A 12,301-nucleotide genomic window follows, 5' to 3' on the forward strand; every position below is an offset into this window, starting at 1 on the left:
AAAGAGAGATGGAGATGCAAGGTGTATCCCAGGGGACAGTCATGTGGAATGCGGTAGATTTGTTGGCTAAACGGCGTGTGTCGAGCACGGCCAGTGATGTAGAGTTCGACCATGATGGATGGCCCTGGACATCCCACTAATACATTTGACTTTCACACAAGATTGTTGTGTTGTGTGTATACGTATGCATGTTGGTATACAATTGCTTAAAAGGCAGTTACACATGGGAAGAAAGCACAGTTTTTAAAAAGTAAGTGTGAAAATCACTTATAGCCACCTTCCTAGTATTAGTCTCTCAGTCATGTCTGACTCTTTGCAACCCCATGGACTGTAGCCTGCCAGAACGCCTCTGTCCATGGGGATTCTCATGGCAAGAATACTGGAGTGATTTGCCATTTCCTCCTCTAAGGGATTTTCCCAACGAACCTGGGTCTCCTGCCTTGCAGGCACATTTTTAACCATCAGAGCCAGCAGGGGAAGTCCCTTCCTAGAAACAGACACTATGAACTGTTTGATTTCCTTGCAGAGTTTATATTTCACACACCCTTCATGTTATGTTCGTAAAAATGGGATCTATAAGACAAACTATTCCATTTTCTCTGAAGACATCTTAGAAGTGATCCTGCGTTTCCACATAGAAATACTCTGCATCGTTTTATATATGTACGCAGCCTCCTGTTACATGGATTCAGCCAACCGAATTCATGCAGCGAATCTATTCATGGATTTTGAGATTGCCGTCATTGATGTTTTTTATTGTTGTTGAGTTGCTAATTTGTGTTCAGCTCTTCACGACCCTGTGAACTACAGCCTGCCTGACTTCCCTGTCCTCCACTATCTCCAGGAGTATGCTCAAATTTATGTCAATTAACTTGGTGATGCTGTCCAACCATCTTACATTCAAAATTATAATCAATAGGTACACGCTTGGCCAGTCAGTGGTTAAGACTCTGTGCTTCCAACACAGAGGTCACAGGTTCAATCCCTGATCAAGGAACTAAGATACCACATGCCATGAGGCTTAGCCAAAAAAATAAATAATTTTAGAAAAAAATTTCCGAGCATTTTCTCAAAATAAACTTTGTTGTTCTTTGCCAAAAAAAACAAAAAACAAAAAATTTCTGAGCAATAGAACATTGTAAACCCTCGCATGGCTATTTCTGTACCAATACAGATTTTTATAGAAAGCATTCATGGAAATAGAACTGCAGAGTCAGAGGGCTTCATGTGTTGATTTTCATGTGTTTTGCCCTTTTGTATACATTGGGGAGCGCCATGATTATATGGATGGTGTAGAAATGGATTGGAAGCATCAAGGTTGAGTGAGCGAATCCGACCTCTTATCTTGGACACTGAGATGCAACCTTGAGGAGTGATGAAATGTATGAAGTATTCGAGAGATCAAATTAAAAGGATTTGACAACCAGTTTGAGTTTGTTGTTGTTCAGTCACTAAATCGTGTCTGACTCTTTTACAACCCCGTGGACCGCAGCACGCCAGGCCTCCCTGTCAGCCACCAACTCCCAGAGCTTGCTCAAACTCATGTCCATTGAGTCGGTGATGCCATACAAACATCTCATCCTCTGTCATCCCCTTCTCTTGCCCTCAATCATTCCCAGCATCAGGGTCTTTTCCAGTGAGTCAGCTCTTCGCATCAAGAGGCCAAAGTATTGGAGCTTCAGCTTTAGCGTCAGTCCTTCCAAAGAATATTCAGTGTTAATTTCCTTTAGGATTGATTGGTTTGGCTGCCTTCTTGCCCAAGGGACTCTCAAGAGCGTTCTCCCAGCACCACATTTCAAAAGCATTTGTTTTTTGGCGCTCAGACTTCTCATCAACAAATCTGGATAAATATTCAAGGATGAGGTTTTGATTTAAGAAAAAAAGAAAAAAAATCTTGTTGGCTCAAAGGGGATTTGGCTCCGGACTGGCTATTGCCAAATTCTCATCATCATGAAGTATGTTTATCGATGATCTTCACCTTTTGATCAGCATTGTATAATAAACAGGGTATTGCCACTTTGTATTTTGTTTCCAGAACTTAATGAGTTTCAGTTTTGGAGATCCAAATATTTTCAGCTAAAACAGTTTAAGACATCCGTGTAGCCTCAGTGTAAATTGTCAGTCAGGGATGGAATATGCTTTATGAAAACAGTGCAAGGAATTCCATTTATACTGTAATGGGCCTCAAGTTCCAAAACACATGCTGTAGAAATCATGAGTCTGTCATCACTCTCTTAGATTTACTCTCCTGACATGGGAAATTGCTCTGACCCTGTGCAATACTGAGATGACAATGAAATATCATAGAAGTAGCTTTAGTTATGACGTGGGCCGTTTTTAAGCAAAATGAAAACTAAAGTCAGACACAATCCAAGTAGCTTTGCCTATCCTGCCCACAGAATTTAAACGTTTTTCCAGTTTCATCCCATTCTTTAGAACCTATGCACTTTTGCTAAATCATAAATGAACCCAATAATAAAAATTCAGGAAGTTCCTCAGTGATCCAGTGGCTAAGACTCTGTTCTCCCAAGGCAGGTGGCCGGATTCAATCCCTGGTCACGGACCTAGGTCCCCTATGCCTCAACCAAGACCCCACATGGCCAGATAAAGAAAGAAATATTTTTTTTCAAAGGAAGAAGGCTTCAGTTTCACCTCATAACAAACACACCCAGTGAATGATTTTCTGTAAGCATCAAAGAACATAAACAGGCAATTGTTGTCCTGCTTCGTATTTCTACCTTAGCTCTGATTCTCGTTACAGAGATTTCTGTCCCAGCTAATTTACGCAACCTAAAGTAAATTGTGTCTATTCTCATTGAAATGTTTTCATTTACACATTTCCTTTTTGCTTTTACTCGACTGAATTAAATATTGTGTGTACAAATACAGAATTCTCTCTCAAATGCAAGCATGTGTGTGTGTGTGTGTGTGTGTATACATGAAAAAAACAAAATAAAAGTGTTAGTGACTCAGTCATGTCTGACTCTTTGTGACCCCATGGACTGTAGCCCGCCAGGCTTCTCTGTCCATGGGATTCTCCAGGCAAGAATACTTGAGTGGGTTGCCACAGCTTTCTCCAGGGAAGCTTTACCTTCTGAGCCACCAGGGAAACCCATTTATGTACACACACAGACACACACAGAAATATACACACAGACACACACACACATGCACACAAATGTGAATGAGGGATTCTGATATCATAAAGGCTAGTGTTTTTCTATATTTTGCAAATCCTCATGATACTCTAAAGAAACAAAACCATCAATCTAGGTCATTCTGCAAACATATACATATAGATGCACCCATATGTAGAACTCTTTTTGAAATGTGGTTGAAACCCTAGATTAATTCTCTAAATTCTAAAAGAATACACACCTTGAAAATGAAAATGCTTTTCTTCTATGTTCACTTCAGAGAAGGCAGTGGCGACCCGCTCCAGTACTCTTGCCTGGAAAATCCCATGGATGGAGGAGCCTGGTAGGCTGCAGTCCATGGGGTTGCAAACAGTCAGACACGACTGAGCGACTTCACTTTCACGTTTCACTTTCATGCATTGGAGAAGGAACTGGCAACCCATTCCAGTGTCCCTGGGGAATCCCAGGGACGGGGGAGCCTGGTGGGCTGCCGTCTATGGGGTCGCACAGAGTCGGACACGACTGAAGCGACTTAGCAGCAGCTGCAGTTTTTATCTTCTATTTAATGATCACCAAAAAAAAAAAAAAAAAAGCCTACTGTGGTTGTTGTTGTTAAGTGGCTCGGTCATGTCTGACTCTTTGTGACCCCATAGACTGCAGCACGCCAGGCTTCCCTGTCCTTCACCATCTCTCAGAACTTGCTCAAACTCATGTCCGTTGAGTCGGTGATGCCATTCAACCATCTCATCCTCTGTCATCCCCTTCTCCTCCCACCTTCAATCTTTCGTGCTTAGGTAATGAATTATTTCTCAAGGGATGACATCATCTGTGGCATTAAAGTCATGTTGTAAACAACTGAAGTTTAGTTATTAATACATCTGACCCCACTGGGCTTCTTACAGCCAACTTGAAGTGGACAGAAAGCTGCGTGTTCTGGAACCAGTCTCCTAAACTCTTGCAGTTCAGTTGAACGAGGAACATTTAGATCCGGGTTAGCCACCCTAAAACCCTCAACTTTCTGTTCCAGAGCAATATTTAGACCAAATACGATGCACACAATACTTATTTCATTCAACGTGCAATGAGAGAAGGGATTTAGGTTCTTAAAGCATCTTTTCCATGAATCACATTTTAAAATAAACACCCAGCCACTTTGCACATCTCGTATGTGTGTGTGTGTGTGTGTGTGTGTGATTTTTTGTTTTATTCCTTCCAGTGCTTTGAATGAAACGCAGTATCAATCTAGTCCCTAATCTGTCTAAATTCAAGTGACTTCTTTTGTGCATCTCTCTCCTTGTTCATTTAATGTTGTTGGTGGGAGTTGTGGGCGGCTTACTGATTTACAAGCTTCACTTCAGAGACAGTCACTCTCAAAAACCAACGTTTCATCAGCTGAGATGCTTAGAGGATTTGGAGCCAGGAATGTTTGTCAGTGAAAAGGAGCCATTTGTTTAAAATCACCGGGTTTGGCCAGTCGAGGGACTGGCTTCTGTGAATTCATCTCTAGCACATGAGGAAAGTTGCGAGCTTATCTGGGAAACTGACCCCTTCAGACCCTTCGATCTTTGATAAAGTGTGAGATTGTTTCCCAGCTGACAAGCTGCTATCATGTTGCTCATACCATCCCACCCTAGGAAACCCCCACCCTATGGTCTGCCTGGATTATATCAAGCATTGCAATTTGTTTCGTTTTGCTTTTAGAATTTCCGATGTGAAACATTTCTAAAGTCTTTCTTCCATTTGTGAAGCAGTGTGGCTTCTGCTTATGATTTGTTTTTTTTTTTTTTGGCCACAAGACTGGTGGGATCTTACCTGCCTGTCCAGCGATCGAACCTGCACCCCAACCCCCTGCTTTGGAAGGTAAAGTCCTAACAACTGGACCACCAGGGAGATCCATCACATGCTGTATTTTGACAGTTAGGCTAGGAAAGCAGTATGCTCTCATAGGGAATATAAAATCACTTGCCATTCATTCTGGTCCTGCAACGGGAATTCTGACACAGTGAAAAAAAAAAAAAAACAAACGAAAAAGGGGAAGGATCAGGGAAGGGAAAGTTAGGCAGTTTGGGATGGACATGGACACACTGCTGGATTTCACATGGAGAACCAGCAAGGACCTGCTGTCCAGCACAAAGAACTCTGCTCAAGACTCTGTAATAACCTTATGGTCACCAGAGGGAAGGATGGGGGAAGGGACGGTCAGGGAGTCTGGGATGGACATGGACACACGGCTGTATTTACCATGGAGAACCAGCAAGGACCTGCTGGACAGCACGGGGAACTCTGCTCAATACTCTGTAATAACCTTATGGTCACCAGGGGGAAGGATGGGGGAAGGGATAGTCAGGGAGTCTGGGATGGACATGGACACACTGCTGTATTTAACATGGAGAACCAGCAAGGACCCGCTGGACAGCCCAGGGAAGTCTGCTCAATACTCTGTAATAACCTTATGGTCACCAGGGGGAAGGATGGGGAAGGGATAGTCAGGGAGTCTGGGATGGACATGGACACACTGCTGGATTTAACATGGAGAACCAGCAAGGACCTGCTGGACAGCACGGGGAACTCTGCTCAATACTCTGTAATAACCTTATGGTCACCAGGGGGAAGGACGGGGGAAGGGATAGTCAGGGAGTCTGGGATGGACATGGACACACGGCTTCATTTACCATGGAGAACCAGCAAGGACCTGCTGGACAGCACAGGGAAGTCTGCTCAATACTCTGTAATAACCTGATGGTCACCAAGGGGAAGGATGGGGGAAGGGATAGTCAGGGAGTCTGGGATGGACGTGGACACACTGCTGTATTTAACATGGAGAACCAGCAAGGACCCGCTGGACAGCACAGGGAACTCTGGTCAATGTCGTGTGGGAGCCGGGATGCGAGGGGAGTTTGGGGCAGGACAGATACATGTGTATGTATGGCTGAGTCCCTTCGCTGCCTACCTGCAACTATCAAAACACTTTTAATCGGTCATACTCCAATACAAAATACAACATGAAAAAAAAAAAAAAACTGAAAGAAAGCCATCCCTGGTTGTAGCAGTAAATGAAGATTCCACGTCAGATGGTCTGGAAACACCAGCTTCAAAACACCCCACATTCCTTTGCTGGGGTTCAGAGACACATGGAAAGCTGTTTCCTGCAGACCTTTTGGAAGGAGGTTAGAATTGCCAACATCAAACCTTTCCACGGGATGCTTTTAGAAGAAGTAGGATCTGCCAGGGTGCAGAATGTTAATGGTACCCCCTATCATAGAGGTTATTGGACAGTCACGTTCTGCAGGAGAGATGGTCATGTTTCACTGTGGACCGAGGGTCTCTGATTTCCTAAAGAACTTGTGGTTTACCATCCATTGCAAATCGCAGTCACACCTCCAGAAAAATAAGGGAAGAGGTCATTCCATGAGAGCAAAGCGTAGGAGAGAGGCGGATGGGGGAGGGATGGGTTAAAACCATAACGGTTCTGCCAGAAAATTCCTGGAGTCTTTAGGAAGGAATCACCTCTTTGCTGAATGGAGGGAGAGAAGCTTTCTCTTTATGGTTATTATCAGGTACCCAAACTGTCATTATCAGCCAGCTTCGTCCATAAAGCCGGCTGAAAGGGGCTTTTCCCCTGGAGCAAAGTGGGATTCATTTTATGAGAAGGCATGTAAAATGCAGGAGGGATGAATGCAGGGGGCAGGGGGGATTCCAGAACATTCTTGGGCAGGAAAGACTAATTAGGAATTGCTAATTACATAAGGGAGTGCCTGGTAATGTCTGCACACTCCCATCCTTTAACTTAACTAGAAGCCACCCCCGTGAACTCTCGAGGGGAGGGGATTTGTGTGACGTTCCGTAAATGTGCATCCTGGCAGTTGACATCCTTGTATGCACTCGGGCAAGGAGGTTGAGAGTCCAGATGATTGCAATTTCTGAGCAACAATGGCAAAGAAAACCATTCTTGCTGCTTTTCTTTGAACCAGGCCATTATTTCCCAATCCCCTCCTGGTTCACACACCCCATCATGCATAAGTACATGGGCAAACTATGGGGAGGTAAGCTCCTTCCTTCCCATAGGTTGGTGTAAGAGCTCATCCTTTACGATTTTGTTTTAGGTTTTGAGAGGCTGGTACTCTGGGGTTTCTTGGGTTGCTGCCGGCTTTGGTTGTATGCTCAATTGCTCAGTCGTGTCTAACTCTTTCAGACCCCATTGATGGAAGCACGCCAAGCTCCTCTGTCCAGCAGATTTCCCCAATAAGAATACTGGAGTGGGTTGGGTTGCCATTGCCTTCTCCAGGGGATCTTCCCACCCAAGGATCAAACCCACACCTCCTGCTTGCCAGCTGAACTCTTAACCACTGAACCACCTGAGAAGCCCTCCAGGTTTGCTTAGGGATGTCTTTGAAGGCATTGGTTCTCATTTCTGTTATTTTCAGTCCCAAATAGTCTGTCTTCCTAGAAACACTGTACTTACTGGCCATGATTATTTAATAAGCAGTCCCTGAAATATGTGACTATCATAGCCTTTGCAATAAAGAGGAAAAGAAAGGAGGAAAATTGGAAGCGATGACAGATTTTCTCTTCCTGGGCTCTAAAATCACTGCAGATGGTGACTGCAGCCATGAAATTAGAAGATGCTTGCTAAGAAGGAAAGCTATGACAAACTTAAGCAGTGTATTAAAAAGCAGAGAAATCACTCTGCCAACAAAGGTCCATGTAGTCAAAGCTGTGCTTTTTCCAGTAGTCATGTACGGATGTGGAGTTGGACCATAAAGAAGGCTGAGTGCCGAGGAATTGATGCTTTTGAACTGTGGTGTTGGAGAAGACTCTTGAGAGTCCCTTGGACGGCAAGGTGATCAAACCAGTCCATCGTAAAGGAAAGCAGTCCTGAATATTCATTGGAAGGACCGATGCTGAAGCTGAAGATCCAATCCTTTGGCCACCTGACGGGAAGAACTGACTCACTGGAAGAGACCCTGATGCTGGGAAAGATTGAGGGCAGGAGGAGAAGAGGGCGACAGAGGATCAGATGGTTAGACGGCATCACCAATTCAATGGACATGAACTTGGGCAAACTCTGGAAGATAGTGATTGACAGGGAAGCCTGGTGTGCTGCAGTCCATGGGGTCACAGAGAGTCGGACACAACTTCCAACTGAATATCAACAACACAGAGGAAATATATTGGGACTTTGTGTAGGGTCATCTAAGAATGGGAAGTAGCGGGGGAGAACTTTTTATGACTCTTTTCTTCCCCCCAGAAGGCTTACTCAAGACAGATTTGCATGTAAAGTTGGATTAAAGTTTGTGCTACTATTTAAGCTCGGCGGACGCTTCATAAAATATTCATAGTTTTAAATCTGAGCGAGAGAGCATCTGTCTGTCCCATACAAAGACTTCAAGCATCAGAGGAAAGCAGAGGTTCCAGGTCAAGATATTTCTGCAGTGTGAACCCAAAAGGGCATGTAATCTCAAAAATCAAAAAGCTGATCATTTTGCCATAAAGAATGCCCAGATGGTCTTCTTTGCAGCTTCTTTGCAGGTGGCATTTAGGATCTGATGCCTTGAGTGATATCTCATTCCTTAAGTTACACTTTTTAAAATTAAAACTAAAAACTAAAATCCTCCTAGTTTTTAAAAGAAAGTTTCGCAGTCCATGCTATTTTTGGGGGGACAGTTGGGGAGATTTGAATATGCATAGCCTTTTGGCCGAGATTAAAGGATTGTAAGTTTCTGCATGTAACTGTAATATCCTTTTTAATATAGAAAAGGAGAGATGCATTCCAAACTATGTAAGAGTGGCATGTCATGATAGTTCTAATTTCCTTTGAAATTTGTGCGTTGAATGGGAGTTAAATGAAATGTTCATGAGGACGTCAATGGGCAAAAGGTAACCTGTACTGTTTTTATACACAGCGCACGCAATCTTATACACAATTTTATACATAGTATACACAATCTTAAACTCTGGTGCCACACAGACATTTTTCCCTGAAAAAGTAGGCTTTTTTTTTTCTTTTTGAAGTCTGTTTTGTTTTTCCAAGGAAAACCTAGATACACACAAGAGTAATGACTTGAATCTAGTAAAATGAATGTGGTTGCTTAATCGCTAAGTCGTGTCTGACTCTTTGCGGCCTCAGGGACTGTAGCTCACCAGACCCCTCTGTCCTTGGGATTTCCCAGGCAAGAATACTGGCGTGGGTTACTATTGCCTTTTCCAGGAAGTCTTCTAACCTAGGGATTGAATCAGCATCTCTTGCATTGCAGGTGGACTCTTTACCACTAGCCTCTAAAATGTATAGGTTTCCGATATTGTCATGCATCGTGAATATTTTAGTTTCATTTTGCCTTATATATCAACCCCATACAAAGCCCCAGTGAGATATTTCATATACTGTCTAAAGAAACAGGGCTTCTGGTAGCTCAGTTGGTAAAGAATCCACCTGCAATGCAGGAGACCTGGGTTCAATCCCTGGGTGGGGAAGATCCCCTGGAGAAGGGAAAGGCTACCCACTCGAGTATTCTGACCTGGAGAATTCCATGGACTGTTGTAGTCTGTGGGGTTACAGAGAGTCGGCTTTCACTTTCTTTTCCAATAGAAACAAAAACCATTGTAACTATTGTTTATATCATATATACATATATATCATATATATATATTGTTTATATCATATAACCCTTTCTGCCCTGAAAAGGTGCAACTCTGTTGCTTCTATATGTACACAGAAAAAGCAAACAAGAAACAAAGCGTCCCGTGAAATATCTTTCCAAGTAGCAGCGAGGCCGTGGCCATATATCCTGTAGGTGACGACCCCAAAATCTCCTGTGTTCCTCTGCAGGGTTTCTGAGCACCGGCGATCAGGCGGCCAAAGGCAACTACGGGCTCCTGGATCAGATCCAGGCCTTACGCTGGATCGAGGAGAACGTCGGGGCCTTCGGTGGAGACCCCAAGAGAGTCACCATCTTCGGCTCGGGCGCGGGCGCCTCCTGCGTCAGCCTCCTGACCTTGTCTCACTACTCAGAAGGTAAGCAGAGCAGCCTCCGCGCTGGGCAGGGGACCCCTGGGATCAAGAGTGGAAACCCTCTGTGAACCCTATGGAGTTCTTTTTTTAAATATTGATATCATTTCATTTTATTATATATATTATTATTTACATATATGCTGCTTCTCCTGATGCTAAGTCGTTTCGATCATGTCCAACTCTGTGCGACCCTATGGACAGTAGCCCACCAGGCTCCTCCATCCACGGGATTCTCTAGACAAGAATCCTAGAGGGGGTTGCCATTTCCTTCTCCAATTACATATATATGATAATATACAATTAAAATAATAGGAAGCAGTGATTTTCCAAAGAAATTCTCAAGCCGGACTTCTGGCCTACGCTTTGATCTCTCACACCTATCTTTTTTTTTTAATTGCTTTACAATATTGTGTTGGCCCCTGGCATACATCAGTGTGAGTCAGCCCCAGGAATACTATGCGGAATAGCATGGAAGCGTGGGATCGTACCGATTCATTGCTGTTGTTGCTATCCTGTCACTAAGTCGTGTCCAACTCTTTGTGACCCTGGGGACCGCAGCACGCCAGCCTTCCTGTCCCTCATCATCTCCTGGGGTTTGCCCAACTTGACTGTCCGTTGAATCAGGGAAGCCACCCAGCCATCTCATCCTCTGTGGCGTATACGTGACCATATGTGAGACAGACAGCAAGGAGGAATTTGCCGGGTGACACGTGGAAGTCAGCGCAGTGTTCTGTGATAACCGAGAGGGATGGGGTGGGCTAGGAGATGACAGGGGGCTTCGGGTGGGTGAAAGTGAAAGAAAGGGAAGCTCTCAGTCGTGTCCGACTCTTTGCAACCCCATGGACTGCCTACCAGGCTCCTCCATCCGTGGCATTCTCCAGGCAAGAATACTGGAGTGGCTGGCCATTTCCTTCTCCAGGGGATCTTCCCAACCCAGGGATTTGAACCCGGGTCTCCCGCACTGTAGGCAGACACTTTACCATCTGAGCCACCAAGGAAATTGTGGGTGGGTACATATATATACCTTTGGAGTATATATATATATATATACATATATATACCTTTGGAGTATACTTTGGAGTATATACCTTTAGAGTATACTTTGGAGTATACTTTGGGGTATATATATATACACCTTTGGAGTTCTTATCCAAGACGCATGCAGGGGGAGCCGTGCTGTCTCTTGAAACCTCCACAGAAAACGCCCCAAAGGACTTCCCTGGTGGTCCAGTGGTTAAGATGCCACACAACCAGTGCAGGAAGCTGGGGATTTCTGAACTAGATCCAGCAGGGCACAACTCAGACCCAGGGAAGTGAAAATGTGTTAGTCACTTCTGTCCTGTCCAACTCCTTGTGACCCCATGGACTGTAGCCCACCAGGCTCTTCTGTCCCTGGGATTCCTCAGGCAAGGATACTGGAGTGGGTTGTCATTTCCTTCTCCAGGAGATCTTCCCCACCCAGGGATCGAACCAGGGTCTCCTGCAGTGGGAGGCAAGCTCTATTCCAACTGAGCCACCGGGGAACACCATACTGCCAAATAAATAAATTAATTACCAAAAAGAAGAAATTGCCCCAGATGATGCATATCCACATCCTTTTCCAACTTGGCTTGCTTTCTGATTTTTCTAATTGAGGTATAATTGACATATACCATTAGGTATATTTCCTGGAGAAGGAAATGGCAACCCACTCCAATATTCTTTCCTGAGAAATCCCGTGGACAGAGGATCCTGGCTTCCATGGGATCGCAAAGAATCAGAAATGACAGTGACTAACACTTGTACTTGCATTATTTATATTTAATAATATATATTTAAAATAATGATTGCTATCAAGTGTACAAGGTAAAAATTCGATCCTCGTATATGGTGCAAAGCAACCACCACCGTAAGTCCAGTTAACATTCATCACCATTGAGTTAAAAACTATTTTTCCTTCTCATCAGAATTTTAAGATCCCCTCTCTTGGCAACTTTTAAACATGCAGTATAGGCTTCCCTGGCGGCTTAGTGGTAACGAATCTGCCTGCCAAAGCAGGAACCCAGCTTTGGGTTGGGAAGATCCCCTGGAGGAGGAAATGGGAACTGTCTCCAGTGTTCTTGCCTGGAGAATGCCATGGACAGAGGCGCCTGGTGGGTTACAGCCCATGAGGTCA

The 12,301-nt window shown here is 44.2% G+C and overlaps 1 protein-coding gene across 1 annotated transcript in view; it reads left to right on the forward strand.

Annotated features, from left to right (window-relative positions):
• Nucleotides 1–12,301, forward strand: part of NLGN4X (neuroligin 4 X-linked) — a 363,690-nt gene that overhangs the window by 331,945 nt on the left and 19,444 nt on the right. Inside the window, exon 6 of the mRNA XM_061136462.1 lies at nt 9,964–10,149. Within this exon, the coding sequence (XP_060992445.1) occupies nt 9,964–10,149 (186 nt within the window). The remainder of the gene's footprint in view (nt 1–9,963; nt 10,150–12,301) is intronic.

The sequence above is a fragment of the Dama dama genome, chromosome X (assembly GCF_033118175.1).
Source record: "Dama dama isolate Ldn47 chromosome X, ASM3311817v1, whole genome shotgun sequence".
NCBI classification, from domain to species: domain Eukaryota; kingdom Metazoa; phylum Chordata; class Mammalia; order Artiodactyla; family Cervidae; genus Dama; species Dama dama.